General features: G+C 42.0%; 2 protein-coding genes across 4 annotated transcripts in view; one reads left to right on the forward strand and one right to left on the reverse strand.

Annotated features, from left to right (window-relative positions):
• LOC106821613 (prohibitin-like) overlaps window positions 1-3540 on the reverse strand; it is a 10408-nt gene extending 6868 nt beyond the window's left edge. The window contains exon 1 of the mRNA XM_014826502.1: window positions 3428-3540. The gene's annotated coding sequence lies outside the window, so the exon portion shown is untranslated. The remainder of the gene's footprint in view (window positions 1-3427) is intronic.
• A 190-nt stretch (window positions 3541-3730) lies between these two features.
• Window positions 3731-27857, forward strand: part of LOC106821612 (lupus La protein-like) — a 27527-nt gene continuing 3400 nt past the window's right edge. The window contains exons 1-13 of one of the 3 annotated variants that reach the window (XM_014826500.1): window positions 3772-3802; window positions 4141-4173; window positions 9569-9701; window positions 10860-10929; window positions 11070-11110; window positions 11396-11461; window positions 14050-14151; window positions 16513-16620; window positions 16797-16894; window positions 17237-17296; window positions 18658-18829; window positions 19121-19238; window positions 20282-20356. In XM_014826500.1, the coding sequence (XP_014681986.1) occupies window positions 9606-9701; window positions 10860-10929; window positions 11070-11110; window positions 11396-11461; window positions 14050-14151; window positions 16513-16620; window positions 16797-16894; window positions 17237-17296; window positions 18658-18829; window positions 19121-19238; window positions 20282-20356 (1006 nt within the window). In that variant the 5' untranslated portion in view covers window positions 3772-3802; window positions 4141-4173; window positions 9569-9605. Of the gene's footprint in view, window positions 3803-4140; window positions 4174-9568; window positions 9702-10859; window positions 10930-11069; window positions 11111-11395; window positions 11462-14049; window positions 14152-16512; window positions 16621-16796; window positions 16895-17236; window positions 17297-18657; window positions 18830-19120; window positions 19239-20281; window positions 20357-27857 lie in introns of all 3 variants that reach the window. The other 2 variants (XM_014826499.1, XM_014826501.1) reach the window with 2 other exon arrangements.

Consider the following 27857-nt stretch of genomic DNA (forward strand, 5'->3'; position numbering starts at 1 on the left):
GGTCAACAACATGCGGAATTTGAACAACATTGGAGCTTATTTTCGAATGCTTTTATAAGAGCAACGCGCAGTGAAATGGAGGAACTAGAGTTTATTTGTCATAAGGGTAGATGTGATTTATGCATGACACGAAGTTATTTGCTAGTCTCGTATGCGAGAATTAGCATTTGCATGGCATAGTGCAGCTTTCAGAGGTGAGAATTAAAGAAAAAAAAATTCGGGGGAGGGGCCCCCAGAACCACACCGCCCTCTTCAGGGACCCATTCCCGAATCCCACCCCCATTGTCAATTTTTTCACTATTGATTTGACAGATTTATGTTTCTAAATATTGGGGCGAAGCTTAACTTATTGACTCACTCGCCAGTTTTGGCGAGAGGTTTTTATTTTAAAGCTCTAACACTGTACTACCGGATTTACTGTCGGACTCTCTGATTTGACATATATCGCCAATTTTCCAATTAACCAAACAGAAAAGAAGAGAATTCCAATAATATGATTATGACTGAGTTTAGCATGGAGAAACGGGCAGGAAGAGGAGGCCAATCAGTTGAGTTATAAAACAACCTCAGAACAATCAGACAACCAGTTTACTAATTTCCTCTTAGTGTATTTGTGACGGAGTGGACATATACGCGACGCCGGGCGTTTCGCTGGCCGAATTTTCTTTTTTTTCGATTTCATTATATGGCTATAACCCGGCGGCAGGTGGATAAGATTTCAATATGGCATATAACGCCACAGGCGGCCGTCAATGGCCGACTCATATGGCTAGGAATTGAGGAAGGGGAGAAGGAGAGAAGCTGCGTGGAGAAGGAGAAGGTGGAGAAAGCGGGAAGGTGGTGGAGAGAGAAAGGAGAGCGGGAGAGAAGGAGGAGGGGAGAGGAAAAGTGATGGAGAAGGAGAGGAAGAGGGAGAAGGTGATTGGAGAAGGAGGAGGGGGAGAGCTGGTGCAGGAAGGAGGCGGGGGGAAGGGCAGAAGGTGGTGGAGAAGGAGGCGGGAGAACAGGGGGTCGGTGGAGGAGGGGGGAGAAGGAAGAGAAGGTGGTGAAGGTGGGAGAAGAGAGTACGGTGCGGAGGGGGGGAACGGAGAGGTGAATGCGAGGAGGGGAGAGGAGAGGCTGGCGAGAGGGGGAGAAGGCGAGAAGGTGGCTCGCGAGGAGGGGGAGAGCTGGTGGAGAAGGAGAGGAGAAGGAGGGAGAGGGAGCTGGTGTGAGGAGGAGGGGGAGAAGGGAGAAGGGATAGGGAGGCGGAGAGAAGCTGGTGGAGGAGGAGGGAAGAGGAGAAGTGGTGCGAGGGAAGAAGCTGGTGAGGAGGAAGGGAGGAAGTGAGAAGGTGGTGGAGAATGAGAGGGAGAAGCTTGGAGAAGGAGGGGGCGGAGAAGCTGGTGGAGAGGAGGAAGGGAGAAGGGGAGTGGGAGAGGAGAGAGAAGCTGGTGGGAAGGAGACGGGAAAGCAGAAGGTGGTGGAGAAGAGGGAGGAGAGGGTGGTGGAGAAGGAGGAGAGAAGGGGAGATGCGCGTGTTGAAAGAGAGGAGGGGAGAAGCTGTGAGGAGGAGGGGGGAAGACGAGAAAGGTCGGTGGAGAAGAGGGGAGAACTGGGTGGAGGAGGAGGGCGAGAATGGGAGAAGGTGGGAGGAGGGGAGAATGACTGGTAGAGAAGGAGAAGGGTAGAACTGCGTGGGAAGGAGGAAGAGGGAGAAAAGAGGGGAGAAGGAGCTGGTTGAGGGGAGGAGGAGAATGGGAGAAGTGCTAGAAGGAGGAGTGGGAGAAGGGAGGGTGGAAGAGGAGGGAGAGCTGGCGGGAGGAGGAGGGGGGAAGGAGAAGGTGCTGGAGGAGGGGAGAAGCTGTGTGGAGAAGAGGAAGGAAGAAGGAGGGGAGAGGGAGTGGGGAGAGAGGGGAGAAGGGAGAAGGGATAGGAGGGGAGAGGGAGCTGTCGTGAGGGGGACTGGGTGGAGGAGGAGCTGGGAGGAGGAGGGGAGAAAGGAGAAGAGTGCTGGAGGGGAGAGCTAGGTGGAAAGGGAAGGGGAGAGGTGGTGGGAAGGAGGATGAGCGAGAATGCTGGTGGAAGGAGGAGGGGGAGAGCTGGTGGGAGGAGGAAGGGAAGGAGGGAGAGGGAGCTGAGGCAGGTGGAGGGAGTGAAAGGAGAAGCTGGTGGAGAGGCAGCGAGGGGGAGAGCTGGTGTAGCTTCTCCTTCGCACCAGCTTCTCCTTCACACCAGCTTCTACCAGCTTTCCCCTTCGCACACTTTCCTTCCTCCCCTCTCCTTATCCACCAGCTTCTCCCTCCTTCTCTCTTCTCCCCTCCTCCTTCTCCACAGCTTTCCCTCTCTTCTTCAACCATTTCCTTCATCCTTCCCCTTCTCCACAGCTTCTCCCTTTCTTCTCACAACTTTCCTTCTCCCTTCCTCTTCTCAACCAGCTTCTCCCTTCTCCTCTCCACACTTCTCCCTTTCCCCGCCTCCTTCTCACCAGACTGCTGTCCCCCTCTCTTCTCACAGCTTCTCCTTCCTCCTTCTCCACGCTTTCTTCCCCTCCTCACCACTTCTCTTTCTCCTCCTCCACAGCTTCCTTCTCCCTCCTTATCCCTTCTCCCCTCCTCCTCACGATCCCTTCTCCTTCCTCTCGCTCTTCCTCCTCACAGCTTCTCCCCTCCTCCCACTTTCCCTTCTCTTCTCCACCTAGCTCTCCCGCCTCTTCTCACCGCTTTCCCCCTCTCTCACCACTTCTCCCTCCTTCATCCACACCTCTCTTCCCTCTCCTCACCAGTTCTCCCTCCTCATCTCCAACACTCCGCATCTCCCCCTCCTTCTCACAGCTTCTCTCTTTCTCCACACTCTTCCTTGTCACCAGTTCTTCCCTTCTCTTTCACCACTCTCCCTCCTCACTTCCTTCCTTCTCCACACAGCTTCTCCCTTCTCCCTTCCTCATTCCTGACCATATTGAGTCGGCCATACGGCCGCGAGTGGTATAGCCATATTGAACTTATCCCCACGGCCGCCGGGCGGTAACCTATTGAGATTGGACCACACGGCCGCCGGTGCGATAGCTTATGAAGTTTATTCAACACGGCCGCCGTGCGTATATAGTCTCGGCCATTTGTGACAAGTAATTGCCTCAAATTAGTGCAACCCCTCCTGGGATCTCCCTCATAGTCATACATCCTTAAACGATCTGCATTGTCCTGGCCCTGGGGAGAACCCTCGAAAACGTGCCGCTGCGTCACTATCACTATCAGGACAGTTAGTATAGAGTATAGTTACGTAGGCCGTACAGTGTACCAGTAGTACTAGTAGTATTACGTACGGCATTTTCTTTACCGTTTTTGGCGTTTAAGCACTACACGCCTCAGAGTATGTACATCGATAAACTATAACTGATTATATGGATAAACGACTTCAATCGTAAATAATTAAGGAATATGATATTTACCTAGGCTATTGTATAAAGCACAATTTAAATGTTGTAATAAACGTTAAATGATTCAAGAGCATGTGAACATGTGAATACTTCGACACCTATCGCTTGTCACAATGTTTTCACGCGTAAATTTTGTACGGCATGTCGGCATAGACTGTAGGTGTACAGCGTAAATCTATTATTACTCTGAAATATTATATTTAAATTTCATGAAATGTTTGTATAAAATATTCTTTATTGTTTTGTTTAGGTTTATTGGGTTTATTAGGTTTTGAATAAACCCGAGTTTATGATTTTTCGCGTGAGGACGCGTGCGATACTTCCAGTAGGCACCCGGCGGCAGCACGTGAAGTTACTTATCATTTCAATTATATATTCAAATATCAAGTGGGTTTTCTCATGATATCATTGTTTTGCATAACAGAGTAATATGTGGTTAGGATTGTGTTTTTATATTGTTTATTGAAAGCTTAGAGAAAACAATAAACCGCTGGCAGTTCTAACTCTCTATGTAACTCTCCTGACCTAGACCAATAAATTGTGCACTAAAAATTTATATATTCTGATGTTATTTCAGGAATCAGCCTAAAATAACATCAGAATATAACATTTTTAAGGGCACAATTTATTGGTCTATGTAACTCCCTGTTCAGTTCTGTCTGATATGGTCTGATTCAGTCTCAGACATTCATTGTCATTGATTCAATTCATTACTTGGACCACAGGCTCTTGGAACGTCTCAATTAAAAAAAAAAGAGGTAAATGAACACGAAATTTATTTACTACATTCTCTCTTATTCATGTTGTTTGTGCACAGGGCGTGCGTGCGGTGTACTTGTGTGCACTGGCAGCAAGAACAAGTCGGCACCTGCAGCTACAGCACACATGCGTTTAAACAGAGGAATTGCTCCGACCTGTGATTGGAGGATAAAAATAGACACGCCCACTTTTCCATTTTTGGAGGATAAAAATAGAATTCGTGACGTTTCGTTTCACGCGTCATAGCCGCGCGTGTCGATATTGCTAATTAATTAGACTAATCGCGCTTCAATAGACTCAAAAATTCACAGAGATTAAGGCTAAGACATGTGTCGTTATAATAGCTAGAATTTATAGAAATGTAACTAAATCGTTCGCTCCATATTGATAGTTATTACACGTTCATACCGGTATAGCATAGCGTAATGCGGCGGAGTGGGCGGGGTCTATTTTTATCCTCCAATCACAGGTCGGAGCATTTCCTCTGTTTAGACGCATGTTACAGCACACACACGGCCATTGACTATATAATAGTGGAAGGAGCCGAAGTGCGTTTTACGTATCCCTCCGAAACCGTGCCGCGTGTGCTCGCGCGAATCGAGCTGGGCCCCTTCTGGACGTCCCGCATACATCCGTACGTTAGAACGCCGATTTTTCGACGTTTAAAGTGATTTTTCAGGCAATTTCCTAAAAAGTTATGTGCGCCGAAGAAACTTCGGCATTCATCGGCGGAAACCCGCATCAACTTTTTTAAGAGCGCAAAATCCGCATTGCGCATCCAGTCCAAGCAGAAGTACGTGAAATCACCTTGTTTGGATGACGTGCTCTCATCGCAAACCCGCACCAAATTTTTAGATCGCAAAGCCGCATGCGCCAGCTAATCACAGCATGTGATCACATGCTACGCCAACGTGCACGGTGTGTGCCGCCCGTGTGTACAACTGTACATGTATGTATGGTATTGTGTATGTGTGTGTGTGTAGTGTGTGGCTGTGTGTGTGCTGTGTGTGTGTTGTTGGTGTGTGTGTGTGTGTGTGTTGTGTGTGTGTGCTGTGTGGGTGTGTGTGTGTGTGTGTGTGTGCGTGTGGTGTCGTGTGTACAACTGTACATGTATGTATGTATGTGTGTGTGTCGTGGCGTGCGTGCGTTGCGTGCGTAGGTGCGTGCGTGCGTTCGTGCCTTGTGCTGTCTGTGCGGGCGTTGTGCGTGTGCGTTGGTGTGTGCGCGCGCCGTGATTCGTGTGTATGTAAATGTGGTATGGCGTGCGCGTGGATGTGCGTGCGCATGCCTGTATGTGTGGTTGAATGCGGTCGTGAAGTGTGGCGTGCCGTCGCCGCGTGTGTGCGAACATTTGACAAGGGAGGTGTAACCGTGCCCGCGCTACCCGGCTCCCAATGCTCTCACATTTTAGACGCGTTCGATATGTCTAAGAGCAGCACACATACCACACGTATACATGCCATAACATTTTTGAAAATTGTGTTTAAAATATTAATGTGTTTTTCTCACCGGGTTTAATGATAACATAGCTATACTAAATGTAGAATTAAAGTATTAATAATAAGCATTTAATTAGGTGGGTCCTTCACCTAGCCATAGCAAGCCACACTAAAACGCACGTAACGCATGCACGCACGCCACCGGCACCGCACAACAAGCACACACCAAAGCCATTGCGGCTGCGGTGTATATAAACAGCCAATCACTGCGCGCACAGCTGTGGAGGCGAAACCCAACGAGAGACGACTGCAGTCTTGTATGTGTGTGTATGTATGTATGTGGATGTGTGTGTGTGCTGTGTGCGTGTCGCGTGTGCGCGTGTGTGTGCGTGTGTTGCGTGCGCGTGCGTGCTGCGTATATGTGTTTGCACGCCCGGTGTGTGTGTAAATGTGGTATGTGTGTGCGTGGGTGCGCGTGTGATTGTGCGTGCGTATGCCCGTATGTGTGTGAATGCGGTGTGTGCGTGCGGGCGCGCGTGTGTGTGATGTGTGTAGTGCGCGCGTGTGTGCAAATATTTGACAACGGGAGGTCTAACCGTGCCCGCCGCCGTCCACTGACTTCTAAGAAAATATATCTTCAAACTACTCAATACATTTTTTTTCAGAATTTCACTTATTATTCATGCTTCTAACCAGAATAATATTTTCAAAAAATAATATCTAAATAAGTCAAATTGTATATGAAATCACCTCATTTCCTTTTTTTGGAAAAATTATATGTCATTTTAAGGTAAAATTTCAGCATTTATATATATTAGACAACTTTTTTTAAACAAATATTGATATATGACTCGAGTCTAAATAGCAGATTTTTTCGTTTACTGTAAATACATCCTAACTAAAAGTGAGAGATAAATGGTAAACCGCCGATCCTCAAATCAGACCCCACTCAAACCCGTCTGAGACGGGTAATAGCTAGTTGACTATATATATATAACAACATGGTGCCTAACTCGCCGCCGCAGAAGGGACCACAACTCACCGTTTTCAATCAGTTACAACTCCGGTGTTCCTGCAGGTGACGCCACTTTCCAACTATCGTTGGAATCGCGGAAGACTGCTGAACAAGCTACACCCGCCATTTTGACAATCGGCCCGCCAGAATGCGCTCAAACACAGAAATTCCTCAAATATCCATGCGAAATGATCCTTCGAATGCTACCTATTGAGAAGCGGAGGGCCGGCTGCGCTGATGGGCTACAGCAACTGCCAGCAACAGTGTTTTGCCACTGAGCAGAAAAAAGCTGTAGGCCTGCAGGCCTATAGCTCCTAAAAGCTAGCAGGCCGCCAATTTTGGAGCAAAATTACAGTAATAAAAACAGCATATCATGTTCTTCCTTGTGTTAGCAGTCATTATCAATGTCCATAATCATAATCCCTCTGTTTTTCCTTCTCTCGTCGGATGACCTGTTTATGCTTCTTTGCCGGGGGCTCAAAATTAAGGAAATGCCACATCGGTTGTTATATGTAGCTCCTTGTAACTACGAGTCTACGACTCTCTACTTTGACAGCAGAGAGACAGACTGGTAGTCTCGTACACATCGGGGACTTTATGGGGTCTGGGGGCCAGAACATTTTTGAAAATGACTGAGATGCAATCTAGAGCCATTTCAGGCGGTACTCCAATAGCTTACAACTAGCAACACTTTTTGGGAAAAGGAAAAAATTATGTAAAATTACCTACTGTAAAATTTTGATGGCACTGGGAATTCCGTCTGTGTTGGGTGTGGTCCAAAGTAAATGTATTTTGTAGACATACAAGCTCTTACGTAGGGAAGCTTTTATTTAGCTACACCTGTATAAAATGTATATAGTTTTTCCAACGTTAAAAAACAATATGACACGGTTAAACCTGAGTGGTGCGACGAGGCTGTACTGCTGTTTGCATGACTAGTAAGTAAATGACGACGGCTTTGCAGCTACCAGTGACTTATGACATGTGTGTTAAAACTTGCAGACAATTATTATTTATTTACTGTATAACTCAACATGACTATATTACCTACATCTTCTTAATATTATTTTAAAACAGTATACTGATCATTTGAATAACTACCAGTGATATTATTGTTTACATCAGCAACGCTGAAATGCGCGGGGAGTGAAACTTACTCCACAACCTAGCGCACACGTGAACAGTGGAGCGTTACTGCAGCGACCCGTGCACGTAAATTAAACCCTGGCCAACACAATTAGGGTTCACCAGCTATCGATTTTTGGTATGCCAATGCTGCTACTACTGATTCAGGAACCGTGCTAACTGTGCGTCCGAACATCCCACGCACGTTTCTTGAATGCAACTAAAGTTGATTGCAGTGGGCGAACGCATTCGTTTACGTGTATGTCACGCTTTATCACGGATTAGTTTTCATATAAATACCCTGGAAGTTAATATGCATGAACAGCATTTTCTACAGGTAACCAGTTTCTCCAGTGTTTTCAATTTTCGGTGATCACAATAGCTGCAGGATCAGCGGGCCTGTTTTTATCAAAAAGCTGTAGGCCCGGCATCGAAACTGTCGGCGGCGGCCGGTGGGCCGACGTGAATTTCGACACTGGCCAGCAAGTCGGTTTGCCGAAGTTGCGCAGCCTGTCGACATTAAACTTGCTGCAGCAATCAGCGCAGCGGCCTACCGCTTCTTCATAGGTAGCATTCAAAGATCATTTCCCATTGAATATTTGAGGGAATTTCTGTGATTGAGCGCATTCTGGCGGGCCGATTGTCAAAAATGGCGGGTGTAGTTGTTCAGCAGTCCGTCCGCGATTCCAACGATAGTTGCGAAATGAGCGTCACCTGCAGGAACATCGGAGTTGTAAGTGATTGAAACCACCGCTGAGTTGTGGTCCATGCGGCGGTGTGAGTAGGCACCATGCTTGTTATATAACGCAATGCGCGTTGTGTTGCTGTAGCCGCAGGGCCGACTTGTTCTTCGCTCCAGTGCTTGGTGTTGCAATAAGCACTTTGACCGCCATTACGGGGTAATGGGAGCGCGAAATCTAGACCAAAATAGAGTAGAAAACATTCAAGACTGGATAGTAAACAGTTTTTTTTTTGAGACGTTCCAAGTGCCTGTGACTTGGACGGTCGTACTCGTAATTCGGTCCGTAATTCAATCGTACTATAATTCATAATAGTAAATAGTATAACTACTAGTAGTGAGTAGTACTACTACTACTAGAAGGAGTACTACTACTACTAGAAGTAGTACTAGTACTAGGTGAGGTAAGTATACTACCTATATATAGGATATTAGGGCCTGGGCGGGTTTACTCATTGACATTGATGGGCTAGTATATGTTATAACTTATGCCTCATTCACTGATTCAGCCTATGGTCCATGGGATAAGTTCTTTATATTATTTGACCAACAGTTTCAACATTACTTCTAGCTGCCCATAGAAATATGGCCAAACTATCCTTGATCTAAAATATGTGGTGCACTATAGTATAGCCTACAAGACTTGGTACAACCTGCACAGCTTAAAACAACAGAGACTTGACATTGTAGCTCTACTGCCACTGGTGTAGCCCCTTTACTCACACAGAGAAACTTCTATAGGCAAATGTGCCGAATTATTCTATGACAGAAATTCTAAACTGTAATTTTTTTATTGGAACAGAAATTGCAATCTTGATTTCAGTGCAATAGCTGTTACTCACCAGTGATTATTTCATTCACGTCACAAGCATAATAGAACAAACATTGCAAGTTTAGCATTTGACGAATTTTCGAACGTTTGGTGCCATGATATTTTTTATAAAATAAAAGATGGTAAAAGGGTTAGAGACAAAAAAAATTGGTTTTTATTACTCCTAATGCTATAGGTGGCTGAGTCACTGTCCCAATACTCAAACATGTTTTGTGGATAATGGGTAGAAATTGTGATGTTGTAGAGTTCATCCTGAGAAAAATCTGACAGCAGCCTTATCAATGACTGACGTCAAAGAAGAGCAACAGAATGGTGGGGACGGTGACAAGCTGGAAGAACCAACGGAGTTGGAGCAAAAGATTATAAGACAAATAGAGGTAATCATGCATGCATAAATGATAGAATTAGAGGATGCAGCATATCTCCCTAAGGCAACTATTATAAAAGACTAAACGTCCTGGTCCTCGTTGATTAACCCCTCCCCCCAACGCTCAGAGCCATACAGCAGTTAAAGGCATAATAGACCCATTGATTATGCAATGTAGTCGAATGCTAGAGTAACTGGCAGCTTGTGTAGTTAATAACTACATAACCTTACATCCAAACACGTATTAGCGTGTCCAATATCACTGCTGGTTACATTACAAACAAGACTTGAAATCGGTTGTTGATATTTATCAACATATCATTTATGTGCCGTAAATGTCATCCAGGAGTCGAGCGATGACGTAAAACATTTGTTCGGCCCGTATATTTTGGACGCCAGATGAAATGGACGTGCCAGTGATGGTTCGTGTTTCGTACATGGATTCCACGTTCATTACAATTATTGCTAGCGTGCCAGCTGAGCGCAATACAGCGGCAAGAGCTTTCAAGAAGCTGAACGGTAACAGCTGGAGATGATCTACCAGTGCGCAGAGATACTGCATGTAATGAACGTAATAAACACGGACGCTTCGTGTTTCTTTTTCACATATTATATGTTGCTTGTAATCTCAAGATCTTCGTATCTTCATTTATTCTCATAACGTAAAACCATAAGTAAAACCATAACGTACGGAATGTGCACTCAGACCACAAGGATCACAATCACTGATGATAGCATTACGTACGTCCGAGCATGCGTGCGAAAATGTCCGGTGCACTATAATCTGTATCACACCCGCTTCGGCGGCTGCGGTTTGAAACTGTAAACAACTGATTTATTTCACCGCGGATTTCAATTAGACATTTCTTAGTAACCAGCAGTGATATTGGACAAGCTAATAAGCGTTTGGATGTAAGGTTATGTACTTATTAACTACACAAGGTGCCAGTTACTCTAGCATTCGTCAACATTGCATAATCAATGGGCCTAGTATGCCTTTAAAAGTACTAAGAACATAAACATTTTATTTTATACATTTGTGGAAGGGTCCAGAAGAGTATATGAAAAATTGTATAAGTATTGTCTGTAACTCTATATGCTCTTAATGATATTGGTAATTCTGAATGTTCCCTGTTATGAGAATCATTGTGTTATTTTTCTTTTCCAGTACTACTTTGGTGATTCAAATCTTAGCAGGGATAGATTTCTTCAAGAGCAAATAAAGCTGGATGATGGCTGTATCCTAACCGCAGTCATATTTTATGCGAAACCGAACTGACTTATTAAGTAGAATAGCTAATGGCAGTGTACCATACACCATTGACTAAACAATTTTGTATGCTTATATAGGGTGTGTTTCCTTATCTAATTACTTTAGGGATTCCATTGGATACCATGGTCAAATTTAATAGGTTAAAGGTGAGAATGATCTGACCAATTGTGTATGTTTTGTGTGTTGTGTAGTTTTGTAAATGTATATTATCGAGAGTGAATTGTTGTATTTAATAATAAATAGACCAAGTTTGATCCATTAATTTAATTTGTCTGATACAATTATTATTGCTATTGTTTTTTATTACAATGTCGAAATTCTTAAAATCTTTCGTATGAACTCTCATAAATCTATATGGTGCATGTGAAAAATTATCTGGTCTAGTACCATTGTTCTGTAAAAATGCCTAATGAAGAAATTGGTTTTCTTAGGCAATATCTGAAGATATTAGTCTGTATGCTTCTGCGATGAAAAAGGCTAAGAGACAACTTGTAGAGGTAATTTTAATATTATCGTGATATTGTTGTGAACTAATTTTAGTAATTTTCTTAATGTAGTAATTAATAATGCAGTGTGGTCCACGAGGGGTTTTAACATGTAAGGCCGACAGGTTTGAGTTTTGAGCCAAAATGTTTGAAAATCACCGACAGGTTTGGATTTCAGACCGACAGGTTTGAAATATCAAAGCAAGAACTTATGCGTAGTCACAGCGCGCACTTGTAGCATACACTATTATAGTCTATTACACTGTTTTACTCTGTGTATGAGCTCCCACTTTTCTTACGGGCAGTCGAGTCATAAAGTACATAGATCTATGTATTCTGAGCTGCTTGCTCTGATTCATGCGCGCGTGCCTGTGTGTGTGCGTGCGTGCCTGCGTGTGTGCCTGCGCGCATGCGTGCGTGCGTGCCTACGCGCGAGCGTGCGTGCCTACGCGCGAGCGTGCGTGCATGCGTACCTGTGTGCGTGTGCGTGTTTGCCTGCAGACGTGTCTACGTAGACCCGTAGGGTTATAGAATGGTAATCCATGGAAAATCTTAATGAAATTCTTAATGTTAATTTTTGCGTGCCGGCACACTCGTGTGTCATTCCCGATTGTAGCTTTTTCCTCAATTCCAGGAAAGAGTTTTGCTGTCACACTCTCATAGTCCAGCGTTGCCCCCCCCCCCCATACTTCAAGCAATGCCGCCCCTGCCAGCAGGAACGTACGCAGCGTCGACGTGCACAGCCACAGGCAACACTGCCTCGCGGGCCGCTTTTTTGGCGACCTTTGAAAATATAATGTGAGAATGTCATGCGATAGCGCCCTGGTTCAAAGGATGTTGGGAATATTACACAACTAGAAATTTTTTAGTTGTCTAATCAGGCAACTAGCCAAACGAATACTTGTTCAACATAGACTTTCACTTGTCCTGAGCCTCATATCATAGCGCTTCGCAATCCGCCATGAATAAAAAACAGCTCACAATAGCTGCGTTCACACGAGACTCCGTATTTATGAAATTCGGTATTTGCGAGATACCGAATCTGAGACAAATACGGGACAGAGCGTTCACACGCTGTTTCGCGGCTCCAGAAATGCCGTATTTGCGAGCTGCTTTAGTACACTGGAAAAAAAATGTGTCCAAGCGAACAATCAAGCGAACAATGCGAAATAAACAATGCAATGCGCACCAACTGCCGATAAAATACGTAGACTGGTCCGCGCTCGACAGTTCCACTCGCGTTACACTGGAACTGTCGAGCGCGGACCAGTCTATAAAATACGGCTTCAGAAATTCGGTATTTAGCGTTCACACGAGAAATACGAGGTCCAAACGATTCGGAATTTCTCAAGCACGGCAAATAATTCGGCATCTGGGAAGCCGCGTATTTCTTGGACCGCGCATTTTGCCTCGTGTGAACGCTAAATACCGAATTTCTTGCTACGTGTGAACACGGCTTATAACCAGCCTATTTCATCAGATTCCTTCTAACAAGGAGGAGACAACAAACGGTTGCACGAGCAGTAGCATCACTGACAATGAAGAAATAGAATAGACAACCCACATTATTTTGAATTATAGGTCATCAATTTTGTGCAAAAGTGCTCAAAAATAAGGCTCAGATTGCACCAGAGAGCATCTAAAACCCCTAATCTTCCAGGGCCCTTAAGCGGGGCCTGGACCCTGGCCGCAAGGGACTTCGCGCTTCGCACTCATGATGTGTGCTTCGCGCACATAATTTCACATAATATCTAAAGTACTCCTCTAAAGTTCTCAGTTTTACATGTTTTAATTTTAGGTTGTGTACCACCCTGTAATGTGTGTTAATATTCTTAAAGGGACAGTAGCCTCTAGGATTTTACTGCATTCAACTGTACTTACTGTATAACAAATCGTCTATACCCACATGTATTTGTTACCAGATACCTAATTTAATTGTTATAATTAATTACACATCAACGCTACGAAATTTGAACGGCGACCGTGCTGCCACCCCAAAAAAGTTGCGTATTTGACAATATATTTTGCACGTTACAGACCGAGGGCTAATCACAAAAGTGGAATTATATTTATACCTAAATGCTATTTAACCGAACGATATCCATTTTAGGGCAAATTTATCCATATTATAACTGAAAGTGAAACTATATGTCATTTATAAGATATTACAATCCTTTTGCTTTTAAATGAATAAATAAGAAACACCCTCGGTCTGTAGCCCTTGGCTGGAAAGTGGTTTTGCGCAACTTATCAGATTGTGCGCTTTGAGTGGCGCCACTGTCGTTGTAATCAAACTGTAGTCGTTGGTTTTAAAACGTTTTTTTTTATATTTCTAATGGTGATTGAACCATGAAACTTTTTATGTAGCGTAATTATAACCAAAATTAGCTGAAAATTAAGAACCCTAGAACCTAGATTAAACTCTCCCTTTTATTCTTAATTCTATTAATGTCTTTCGGCATTTCTCCTTAAAAGCGTATTTTGTGATATGTTAGGCAAATACTGTGAGTTTGGTACAATATTTTTTGTGATATTAAAGTTTAGTTTTAAAATTTTCTGTATTAGAAGTGTATGAAATGTCACTGTGTTATGTTTTACAGGTTAGTGAAGACTGTCTAAAGATTCGCAGGTTTCCATCTAAACCCCTGCCAGAAAACACAGAGGAAAGAAGAGCTGACATAAAAGCCAGAAATATCTATGCTGTAAGTCTCAAGCACATGCTATTTTTCAAAGTTAACTAAGTAGTGATAGGGTATTTTATATACAATATGGTTCTCATCTGCAGGCAGCATGCAGGCTGAAATGTACAGCCATGAGCATTTTTGCAGTCCAGAAATAATCTTTTTAGTACAGGTTCACTAGTGCAAATCTGCTTTATTAGCAAACAGTTGTTTCCGCATACATTGTTTTTGCATAGTCACTGATACATTTGTGCTCTGAATATGTCTATGAGCATATCTATTATCACTATGATAGATATGTTCATAATGTGACAGAATTCGAACCCTGCATTTCCCAGCAATTTAAATGGTAACTGTGAACCTTTGAGTATCATACCCCCCCCCCTTACGCACACGCGCGCAACACACGTGCTCGCATGTATGTATACCAACATCACTAACCCTTTCTGGAATCGTGAAATCCCATTTAGCAGAAGAGTTCTGAATGCCAGCAGCCTGGCCACTTTCAACACTAATATTTCCAGACTTTTATTTATGATGTTTCTGTTTTTACAGAAAGGTTTCCCACTGGAGAATTTCTTGCTACGTGTGAACGCGGCTTATAACCAGCCTATTTCATCAGATTCCTTCTAACAAGGAGGAGACAATAAACGGTTGCACGAGCAGTAGCATCACTGACAATGAAGAAATAGAATAGACAACCCACATTATTTTGAATTATAGGTCATCAATTTTGTGCAAAAGTGATCAAAAATAAGGCTCAGATTGCACCAGAGAGCATCTAAAACCCCTAATCTTCTAGGGCCCTTAAGCGGGGCCTGGACCCTGGCCGCAAGGGACTTCGCGCTTCGCACTCATGATGTGTGCTTCGCGCACATAATTTCACATAATATCTAAAGTACTCCTCTAAAGTTCTCAGTTTTACATGTTTTAATTTTAGGTTGTGGACCACCCTGTAATGTGTGTTAATATTCTTAAAGGGACAGTAACCTCTAGGATTTTACTGCATACAACTGTACTTACTGTATAACAAATCGTCTATACCCACATGTATTTGTTACCAGATACCTAATTTAATTGTTATAATTAATTACACATCAACGCTACGAAATTTGAACGGCGACCGTGCTGCCACCCCAAAAAAGTTGCGTATTTGACAATATATTTTGCACGTTACAGACCGAGGGCTAATCACAAAAGTGGAATTATATTTATACCTAAATGCTATTTAACCGAACGATATCCATTTTAGGGCAAATTTATCCATATTATAACTGAAAGTGAAACTATATGTCATTTATAAGATATTACAATCCTTTTGCTTTTAAATGAATAAATAAGAAACACCCTCGGTCTGTAGCCCTTGGCTGGAAAGTGGTTTTGCGCAACTTATCAGATTGTGCGCTTTGAGTGGCGCCACTGTCGTTGTAATCAAACTGTAGTCGTTGGTTTTAAAACGTTTTTTTTAAATATTTCTAATGGTGATTGAACCATGAAACTTTTTATGTAGCGTAATTATAACCAAAATTAGCTGAAAATTAAGAACCCTAGAACCTAGAGTAAACTCTCCCTTTTATTCTTAATTCGTTCAAATGTCTTTCGGCATTTCTCCTTAAAAGCGTATTTTGTGATATGTTAGGCAAATACTGTGAGTTTGGTACAATATTTTTTGTGATGTTAAAGTTTAGTTTTAAAATTTTCTGTATTAGAAGTGTATGAAATGTCACTGTGTTATGTTTTACAGGTTAGTGAAGACTGTCTAAAGATTCGCAGGTTTCCATCTAAACCCCTGCCAGAAAACACAGAGGAAAGAAGAGCTGACATAAAAGCCAGAAATATCTATGCTGTAAGTCTCAAGCACATGCTATTTTTCAAAGTTAACTAAGTAGTGATAGGGTATTTTATATACAATATGGTTCTCATAGGCAGGCAGCATGCAGGCTTAAATGTACAGCCATGTGCATTTTTGCAGTCCAGAAATAATCTTTTTAGTATAGGTTTACTAGTGCAAATCTGCTTTATTAGCAAACAGTTGTTTCCGCATACATTGTTTTTGCATAGTCACTGATACATTTGTGCTCTGAATATGTCTATGAGCATATCTATTATCACTATGATAGATATGTTCATAATGTGACAGAATTCGAACCCTGCATTTCCCAGCAATTTAAATGGTAACTGTGAACCTTTGAGTATCATACCCCCACCCCCATTACGCACACGCGCGCGACACACGTGCTCGCATGCATGTATACCAACATCACTAACCCTTTCTGGAATCGTGAAATCTCATTTAGCAGAAGAGTTTTGAATGCCAGCAGCCTGGCCACTTTCAACACTGATATTTCCAGACTTTTATTTATGACGTTTCTGTTTTTACAGAAAGGTTTCCCACTGGACATGTCATTAGATGATGTGGTAGTGTTCCTGGAAAAATACGGCCCTGTCGAGTCGGTGGCGATGCGACGCACCATCGAGAGGAAATTTAAGGCAGGTGTACGAATATTTGTTACCATGAAATCGCGGAGGAATATTACTGACACTACCACTATTAATGAGCAAAATTTAACACATGAATTAATAAAATTCTACTAAAAACATGACATGCTTTTTGCATTTGACCAATTTTGCTCTATAGTAATAACATGCTTTTCATATCATTGCAGGGGTCAATTTTTGCACTGTTTGAGACTAAAGAAGCAGCAAAGAGTTTCTTAGAGTGTACAGAGAAATTTAATGAGAATGAGTTGCTGAGATTAAGCAAGTAAGCTATGGCTTCACATATAAATCATTTTGATGAAATAATTTTAATCTTTTGAATTTATAATGTTAACTTGCGATCCAAATTTCTTATTGACAGTAATTTAAATGTTCAATATCAGTAAATTATAGCGTTCACGTGTTATATTTTGAAGTCAGAAAAGCAAAGTAGTAATTATATGGATAGTTTTTCTGTACTATTACCTTCTCTTAATCATCTTTGATGACTTCATGTCATGCACATGTCTAAACATCAAATTACATGACAGCTTTAGATGTGTGGGCATGACTTGAATCACTGGGGTGAGAGCTTATATGGTTGTGGTATGTGCAATTATTTCAATAGGGAAGGATACTTTAATAAGAAGAATGCTGAAAAGAGTAAAATGAAGACCAAGCCAGCAGGGTAAGGCAATTCCCATTATACATTACAGAATGTCAGAACTTTGCGTTTCATCAGCAAGAACCAAGACGTGCAAATATCGAATGTGTAGCCCTTGACCAACAATAGAAATAGAAATGAGCTAGAATTGAATGAATCGGAACTTTTTCTATTATATAGCTATTATTATTTCTTTTTATATTTCTCCTTTATTCAAAAAAGCCATTTCAGCCCTTCAGTGACAAATTACATGCATGATGTATTGTATATTCGAAAGCAAGGTATGAGAGATTGGCAGAAGTAGAAATAGGTATTGGAAAGGTTGCAAATATTATCCAAAAGAATTGCAAAATGTGAAGTGGAAAAGCAATTTTGACCACAATCTAATACCTTGCTTTCAAATACCATGATATAGCGTGCATGTAATTTTTTGCTTAATGGCTTGAAATAGATTTGAACAAAGAAGAAATATCAGTTGTCAGAGCAACTTTGCCCATAACAACGAGTGCTAAATCTAGTTCTAAGAATTTTATAAGGTTCGTACTGGTCATTGGATACCTGGAGTTTCCAACATTGGAAAGTAATGTGTAATGGGATATCATCCTGGAAATTGAGCACATGTCTATTGTATCCATATCTTACCAATGATAATAACCAGTTTAATATACTGAATATCTAGCCCTCTTTACTTTCTGAGATAAAACTTGCTTGAGTTAAGAGAGTTTGTTTATTAAGAAGTGGTTCTAAGATACGAGGTACAAAGATTGTGTTTGGCTTAAATCTCGGTGTCCAGGAAATGTCATTGTTAATGTCCGGGATACATGCATTGCCTTAAATTGACTATGTCACGAATTTTCTATGGTGTATATTTGTAAAAAAAAAAATTCCCATTATTTTACATTAAAAGTAAGTACTAACGGGACTAAATGTATTGTCAAATTCTTACCTGATAAGATTGTTTCTCAAGTAGTTAAAAATCCAAAAAACCTTGACGGTTTGATATAATGATCCTGACAGTAATTGCTTGCAATGGGCTATGTATGAGTCATGAGTGTATGTTTACATCGAACAATATAGTAAAATAGGAAGTATAATACAGCAATTTAACCATAAAAAGTGAACAGAATTACTTACATTTTGTGAAAAGTGGAAATGTTTTTTTACTTTTACTATTTATGGTGACATAATCACTTTAAGTGTACAGACCTTGTACAGAGGTCACAATGTGATGTAAAATATCACAATGTTTTAAGAGATGTTGCAATGGTAACGGTTACTATGAACAGTCTGAATTGGTTTTGGATAAAACCTGAAATTGCTAATGCTATCTGTGTTTCACAAAAAGCATTTTGTGCAGATTCATCACTATATTATTTATTCAACAGAGATAAAAAGGAACCCGACAATGATTTCTCTGGAATTCAGGACAAGATAGAATTTGGAATGATTCTACACCTGACTGGCTTTGCTGCAGAATCCACCAGAGAACATATCAAGGAGTTGCTTACACCACATGGCACAGTAGCGTGGGTTGACTTTTCTAAAGGAGATAGTGAGGTACAGTGAATAATGTATTGTGTTTATGGTGAAAGGCTTCATATTGGTTTAAGTGCAATTGTGCATTACTCTCTCTCCTCCCTCTGCCCTCCCTCCCTCACCCTTTCTCCACTCTCCCCTCACACCTTTCTACTGTCCCTCTGTTTCTTTGTCTGTTTCTCTCTTTTCATCCTAGCTATCTATATCTCTTCCTCCCAATAGATATATACACATTCTGTTACTACTGATCCCCCTGCAGTCTGTATTCTTTAAAGTAGGCAGTTGTAACATTTTGTAATACGGTTATTTCAGGCTTGGGTGCGCTTTACTGGTGATCATAAGGCACAAGAAGTATTGGAGAAGGTGACAACTGCTGGCGAGGGCAAACTAATCGTGAATGATAGTGAGCTGCAAGGAAGTGTTCTGGAAGGTAAGCTACTCTGGTTAATACATAAAAGTTTTAATTTGTATTTGACATCAAACACATCTGACGGTATCACATGAGTAGTATAATCTCTCTCTCTCTCTCTCTCTCTCTCTCTCTCTCTCTCTCTCTCTCTCTCTCTCTCTCGTCTCCTCTATCTCCTCCCTCTCCGCACCGCTCTCCACTCTCCTCTCTATCTCTCTCCGTCTCTCTCATCTCTCTCTATCTCTCTATCTCTCTCTCTCTCTCTCTCTCTCATCTCTCTCTCGCTCTCTCTCTTCTCTCTTCTCTCTCTCTTCTCCTTCGTCTCTCTCTTCTCTCTCTCTCTCTCTCTCTCTCGTCTCTCTCTCTCTCTCATCTCGTCCTCATCTTCCTCCTCTTCTACTCTTCGCTCATCGTCTACTCATCTCCTCCTCTCTCTCTTCCTCTCTGCTCTCTCTTCTCTCTCCTCTCTCTCTCTCTCTCTCTTCCTGCATCCTCGTCTCATCCTCTGCTCTATTCTCGTCTCTCGCTCCTCCTCTTCGTGCGCATTAGTTACTTTCGCATTAGCTTTTGGCTAATATTGGTCCACAGAACCAGTCTATGCTACTTTTAAAATATTTCGTGTATTTTCTGACTCATAGGAATTTACAAAATAGTGATAAATTATGTGACAAATTTAAAAATACCTTTTCACCACTTGTTGTAATATAAGTTAGCAGCCTAACCAATCGCAAAATTGGTTTTGTTATTAGCTGAAGCCATGCCACTTTGGTTGAAACTGTTTATACGTGTTATATGTTATTTTGTTTAGTGTGTAATCCTATAGTGATTTATTTCAATTAAAAAAATTATCAGAAAATTTTGCTCTATCTTTTGAACTGTACAAGCTGTGTGGAACTATAGTTATATGTTATGAGATGTAGCAAACTGTAACTGCAGTTTTTTTGTAGAGATGACATCTGTGTTGAGAAAGCTATTATAATTGGGAGTTGTGTATAGCTTGCGCTTAGCACGCTACAATTCCAGTGAGTTTTCCACTAATGTGCTGTGCTGTTCTTTTTTGATAGGTGATGAGGAAACTACTCACTGGAAACAAATACTTGCAAAGCAGGCTGAAGGCAGAGACAGGAAGAGGCAACGAGGTATATAATATTGGTCACTTAATATAGGTTTTTTGTGTTATGTAAGTTGTTCAAAATTTGCTGCAGTGCTGCCACTTTATACTTTTTTTAAAGAAAATATACTTTTAGTTTCCCATATTTTTTTTTTTTACTTTTTTTTTTCTTTAATGCATAAAATGCTTCTTAAATATTTTTTTTTAGGCAAGACTGGTCAAAACTATTTCGGACTACATTAGGTACAGGGCTGTTTGATGAGATTAAAGATGCTGCATTTCTAGACTTGTTGCAGGAGTGATGTGTGCTCTTCTTGCTTCAGTGGAGGTGTTTTTGCTCTCAGTCTACTGGCCGATACAGTGACAAATGTCAAATGGAGCAATGGCGCATTGCAGTGTTTCCCCGTGCATTGACAGCAAAGCGAGGCGGCTGCCTCACTCACAATCTCAGCGCGCACACACAGAACTGACCGACGACACCCCCTAGCTTGCGCCAGCACGCTGCCGCTGGCTCGCTGTTAGCAGCATCTCGAAAGCGTGGCAAGCACAGTCACAAAACCGTTCACCCACCTCACAAGATCTTGTTGGCGAGGGAAACACTAGCATTGAAGATATTCCACTGAGAGTGTCAATCCTCATGGCATTGCAACATCCCATTTCCGCGAGCTTGCAACTGTGTTAGCTGCACATAGGCTATAATGGTATTCGTAACAAGTGACTATCAAATCATGGTAGTTTGATACACAATTTATAGCTTTTTTAATAGTTTTTTTCGACAATTTGATACTATAAGATAACAAGTTAATTTTTACTCAACCGTGCTGTTTGAAACGTAGCGCATACGTTTCGCCTCCTGTCAGGAAGCTTTCTCAAGCAAACTGAGTTGTAATCAGTTTTGCACCCCAGTAGGTCGTGAGTGGTAATAGCTTAAGTCACACAGTGACTATAAGCCTGTATTCCCCGCCTCAGGCCGGTTTGATGTTTGGGGTCTTTGCGGATTCCAGATGGCCTGCCTTGATACCTAGCGCCTGAATTTTGTTAGGCTCGGCAGATCGATCGATCTTCGAATTCTACGTCAATCGATGGGTGTGGTTGTCCTTCGCTACATGATCAGTGATCGGCGGATTTTGGTATATGTCGGTAGACTCGACTGTTTCGTTGGGCCCTTGTGGAGATTTGGGCTGCTAACGGAATGTCCTACAGTCTTTTGGTGTTTCTTTTAGGGCCGTGGTTTACAATTTTCGGGCGGTTTCTCACAATGTAACTCTTTCACACATAGCAACACGTGATCTTATAGAGCAGTCCGTAATGTTGTGCATTGTGCTGTTCTGTCTTATTAGGATGTACTAAGAAAGCGCGTTTTAGAAGTCTCAAAACGGTCTCATGTTGACGCACCCTGCATATTCAAGGTGACGCCTCGAACTACCCGAATCCGTCAAGACTCGCCCATCGGACGTAGGGTAGAGTAGCGAATATGGCTGAGCGGTCTCAAGAGAGTTAACAAATCCTTCTTAAGGGGTTTCAAAATTATAAATTGTAAGGCGAGTGAATCGTTATTTTTCCCCCGTGGTATAGCATTCCTTGACACACTATCTCATTTAATTCGTAGTGCGCAACTTGGATAAGCCGCATTATTCTAATGCGTTCTGTGATGATGGCGCACTTCAACTTCCAAATGCGCTCACATACTGCCCGTTAGTAATTTTGTCCAAATACGATCAGTAGTGAGCGTATGCAACCGTGACACTAGAACAGTTTGTGGTTGACTGGATGTGGTGTGATTGCACACAGTTTAAAGTACGTGGAAAGCAAACGTTTAGCATGGGCACATCCACAAAGTTTCAAATACCCTGCTCCTGGAGAAACTCCCGGAGCATGACCGACCGCAATCCCGTGCGTCGACTCGAGTTTTACATGAACACTGTAGCGCACCCAAATCTTCACAACGGAAACGCTCACAGAAGAAAAGCAGTGTCCTCGGCCTACCAGAACTCACGCAATCCGCAGATTCACTGAAATTCATCGTTAGCGAAGGGACATAATCCATCACCAATCGATTTGGAGAGATTCGAAGATCATTCGACAGGTTCACGGCCTAACAAAGGTGCCATGGTGAACAAATAGGTCCATGGCGCGGGATGCTACAAGAGGCCATACATTGGATCGACGCGGACGCCCAAAACCATCCAAAAACCGGGACGAAGGGGGTATACAGGCTGAGACTCATCTGTTGTCGAAAGACACGAGAGCATCATTTTTGTACCACCAACACCACTCTGGCTAGGTCAAACTGATTCAACTTACAAGTTTGCTTTGAGAAAGCAATTACCCATGCGACCAAGGAGGCAGACACAGTCAGCGGCTACAGTTTAACGATCACAACTTGACAGATGCGTCACGTCCTATAAGATGTAAAAATCCACTTTGTTATTTTATATTGATCTATGCTCCACAATCCGTAATGAATTCAAAAGAAGTATTATCTAATTAGTGAGAAATTAATCCTCGGATACTTTGTTCTCGACACATTCGAATACTTTAATATTGTAGAAATCAGACCGCCTTAATAACACTGGACGACCTAGCAAAGCAAGACTAGAACCTCAGAGCCATCCTGTTAGGGACCAGATCTTTACCAGCAAAGGGCCCAATCAAAAAAAGTCAGTACCGCTAACCGAAATCACATGACAAATGGCCGCGATCATGATTCTGCTAAGCGAAAAGATGCACACCAACCATACGATTTGGAAAATTAACTGATAGATTCATCGGTTCGGGCGAGCCCCTAACTAAAAATGATGTCAGCGTGTCTGGATGACCAAGGAAGGCCATCTGATCCGCAAGCCGCAAACATCACGCGCTAGGACGTTAAGAGGCGGTGGATACTAGCTGTGCAAGTCACGCTGTGGACCTAAGCTATTGACACTTTGTGTAGCACACCATCTGGTGGTCAAAACGTGAATTAAACATCAGTTTTGGCTGTGAAGAAAAGCTTCCTGACAGAGAGCAGAAAACTCAGCGGTACGGTTTCAAACACCAGCACGGTTAATTGATTAAATATTAAGCCTTTGTTACTCTATTAGTATCAAAATTGTCGAAAAAACTATTAAAAAATTTATAAATTTGTATCAACTACCAATTGAATCTGTAGTCGACCTTGTTACCGCTTAATAATTAATAGCCTATTGAGCCACTGCAATACACAGAAGCTCCGGAAAATTGTATGGTCGGTCAAATGCCAATGAGGATTTGACATTCACAGTGTCTGGAATATTTGTGCAATGCAGTGTTTCTCCCCAAGCGCTAACAAGATCTGTGAGTGGTGAACTTTTTGTGATGTGTTTTGACACGTTCGAATCCTCGCAAGCGAGCAGCGCAGGTTAGTCCGCCGAGAAGCTGGCTAATTACTAAGAAATGTCAATGTGAAAATCCCGCAATCTGTAAGCTGGCGCCAACTGCTAAATTGTTTGCCACAAAATAGTCCTGCGAATGGTTAGGTGATCGTCACATGTAGCTACGGTGTTGAAGCAGAGAATTTGTTTGTCCGGATGCTTATAGAACTACTAATAAGCCCATAGAAGTTATTGCTGGGTGTTTCTCGGTAATTGAAGGCACAGTAAATAGCCGGTGGTGCTAATGAACGGTTACCCACGAGTTCTTGCAACTTTCGGCACAGTGTATTGCGTTGACCAATATTACGTAAATATGCGTTATGCTGTCTGCTTTCATGTTTAAGTTCTGTTGGCCGGTGTCTTTTTAGTTTGCGATCCACCCAATGAGTGTGGACCCCACAAAGCCCTACTTCATATGTATCACGAGCGTTCGTGATTCGTAGCGTTGATTCGCAGCGTTCAGTAGAATCCGAAACTACTGTTACGTATACAGTTTACAGCTACGTACGTATCGCTAGCATTCGTGACGCTGCGAGCATGCGTGCGAGAATGGTCCGGTGCACTATAAATCTGTATCACACCGCTCTGTATTCGGCGTATGCTCGAGCAACGAAGTGCGGCAGCGAAATGACGAAAAACATGGCGCCCGCTCTGTATTCGGCTTTTGCTGCGTAGCACAAAGTCGGAGCAAACGATAGCGAACATGGCCCGCTCGTGTATTTCGCGTTGCTCGATGCAACGAAGTCCAGCGCAACGAACGCGAAACGAAGCGAACATACCCCATTCTCATGTCTTGCTGTACTCGAGCACTGAAGTCCGCGAGAAAGCGAAGCGAACAATGGCCGCGCTCTTGTATTCTTTGCTGCCGAGCAGCGAAAGCCCAGGAAGTCGACAGGCGAGAAGCGAATGTGAAGACATACCCGCAGTCTCATGGTTGCTTGCTCCCATTATAATACGCGCTCCGATAATCCCCTGTCCTTGGGATATCTATTTTCATATCTAATCCCCCTTCGAATATCTATAGTTCATATCTAATCCCCCTTTGATATCTAATTGAGATGACGATACCACCCCCCTTTTGATACTATCATATCTTAACCCTGCTCGATATGCGCCTAATTGTTACTGCGAATGCCAGGGCCGCCCGACCCGCGCCTTGTATATCTCTTTATTATACACGACAGATTAATGAACATTAAAGTGGGAGCGCTCTAATGGCATACCCGTTCGCTGGCATATGGTTGAAGTGTGAGAGGACCAACGATCCTTGGACTGCGATTTCAATTAGAACATTTCTCAGTAACATACAGTAGATATTGGGACAATGGATCTATATGACGCCGTGTTGGCTATAAGGGGTAATGTACTGCATGTAACTACAAAAGAGCGCAGTTACTCTAGCATTCGGGGCGAGCGATTGCATAGAGGAGAGTGAGGCGCGTAGGTATGCCTTTAATAACTAGATGACAGTGAGTGAGTCAGACCTTTGGTTGTGTTATAAACGGGTATGAGGTCGGAGCGAGAGCGAGGATCAGGGTGTGTGAGAGAGGTGGAAGAAGCGGAACAGAGGAGGTTTATGGTACAGACAGAACGACGGGAGAGGCCACGCGATGACTGGGTTCCCAAAAAGCAAGAAGACCCAAGATTTGCTGTATGGCGCTCGAGGATGAAAAGTAAAAAGTAGAAGGTGTATTCACCGAAAAGTAGATTCTCAGACCAGGTATTTCCTACCTCATAATTATGTGGCTATATTGTTTTCACCATTTTTTCTATTCCGTAATACTTTGATTATGAGTATGTCAGGAGTTTATTTTAAACATTTTATCACTTTCCAATAAATCTTGTGTAGCAACTATCAACGTGTGCATTCTGTCTCAGCATGTTTGCAGTGCAAATGTTAACATGCTGCATATGAAATTGCAGATACAAAGAGAGACCTAGCTGTAGGAAGCGTACTGCAGAAGAGTGCCACCTTCCAGAGTAAAGAATTAAAACTGACAGCGAGTGCAGCTCTGAATAAAAACAGAGTACACAGTGGTGTTATATTCGCATATATCTTGTCGTATGTGAACCAGCCTCTTGTGACGTCAGCGACTTGTTATTGGTTCTGTTATGGTCTGTAAATTGGAGTTATCACTGTAGATTTTTAGCATACAGCATATTGTATCACATTGATTATAATGTAATCATTTATTCTGTTGTAATGTGGCTTCGTACACATTCAAATACTTTTAATTTCAGGCTTACATTGTAAAATGTTCACAAAAGAGGCAAAAAATCCTAGAATATTTGAGGTTTATTAAATTCACTAGCTTGTATCTTTGGTGCTTATAGCGCAGGGTAATATAATGTCCAATACAAAAAATAACGACCAACTAGGCAATACACATGACACGTGCACTCTGGTATCACATCGAACTTCAATGTATGCATAACACGCACAGTGCAATTTACACCGTTACTGTTGTGTTTTTTTTGTATTGTACTGTTAAATGGTTGTAACAAGTGGTTAGGGTGTCACCTGTTGACTCATGATCGGTAATGTTGGAAATGAAGCAGTCGCCAGAGATTTGTTTTTTAAATTAATCAGATTTATCCACAATAACCTTTCCATTATTTATACTCGAATGCTCATTGTGCGGAGTAACCGTATTTTTAGAAGATGCCGTGGTGCATACAAGAAAAACGCGCAAGCACATCGATCGCAAGAGTTCTTTGTAAAAAACGATTTATCGTGCAGCCTATTAGTGGTTCATTTGTCAAGACATTAGGGGAAACGCCATATCATAAATAGCATTTTTCTACAGTAGTTTTTTATCAACTCATAGATAGAGCCCTCAGTTTTCAGGTGAGTGTAAATTCTGACCATTTTCCAGGGGAAAAGGCTCCTAAATTCTGTTATTTTTCATGTGCTGTTCATATCGGGTTTTATTAATGATATTGGATGTGATACAAGGTGGACAACCTAGGCTAGGCAAACATTTGGAGTAAGTTTAAACTAAATCAGTAGTTTACGATATGTAACTAGTGGGTTTGTAATCAAGATGATTTCCCGTTATTTTACGTTAGTACTGATTACCGAATAACTGTGTAGCAGATTATGAAGTGCATTCATAAGTTACCAAGCTTCTGTTGTGAGTCGGTGTTTGTCGAGTCTTTGCTGTTTTATAATAAAACTGTATATGTATAGAAAAACTGAATGATTGCATTTAATTTAAAAGGAATAATGCACGACTGCTGGAATACAATTGTTGCGAGCGTGAGATCGTACGTTTTCACTAGGTCCTTGCATGAAGAGAGGATAATACTTATTACTTCGCCAGGGCTTGTCGAGGTTGTGGTTTCACCGGTGGTGTTTGCAGTGTTGGTTTGTGGTTTGTGTACGCTCGGCATGAATTGGCTGATTGGCCGGACGCCAACCAACTGCCGCCGCTGCGCCGGAAACGCTGTATCATACAGGTTTAAGCCTAACTAACTGAAAAAGTTATGGACGGGTTTTCATAAAATTTTGCCAAGGATACGTCAGAAATTGCTAACTTAGAATTGGAGAGATTTTTGGTGGTGATCCGGAATCAATTCAATTAATTTAATTCATACTCATTATTAATAAAAAATTGTAGGATAGGTCAGCAAATGGGGTAACCTTAGAATTGATTACACTTTTTGGTGTTGAATCCGATCCAAATTAATTATTTAATTCATTAACCTTATATAAAAAAATTCACATTAGAGAATTCAGGCTGCCTTTGGTGAGGTCTGTCGCTCTCCGAGGTGGCCTTTAAATGTTATTATTTAGTAGATGTGTGATTAATCAGGGTATTAAATGGTATACATAGGTAAAGATAAGATAATATCATCCTTTCTTAGATTACAATGTTATCTGCATTTTTTATTGATATGCAGTTACAGAGATGACTGAATCTTTGTAAGCGCACATCACTATCTAGTCACCTTTTGTTTTACACAGTTATAGCCACAATCTGTTCTAATTACATTTACTAGTTTTTCCTTATAATTTTTTTTAAAAATCTAATCTTACGTATCATTGTATGTATTGGTCTTGAAATGGCGCGTTTATTGATTGTACAATACAAATTCATATGATGATTAAATTAGCTTGGGGTTTTTTGACCGTGT

The sequence above is a fragment of the Priapulus caudatus genome, unplaced genomic scaffold (assembly GCF_000485595.1).
Source record: "Priapulus caudatus unplaced genomic scaffold, Priapulus_caudatus-5.0.1 Scaffold79, whole genome shotgun sequence".
Classification (NCBI taxonomy): Eukaryota; Metazoa; Priapulida; class Priapulimorpha; order Priapulimorphida; family Priapulidae; genus Priapulus; species Priapulus caudatus.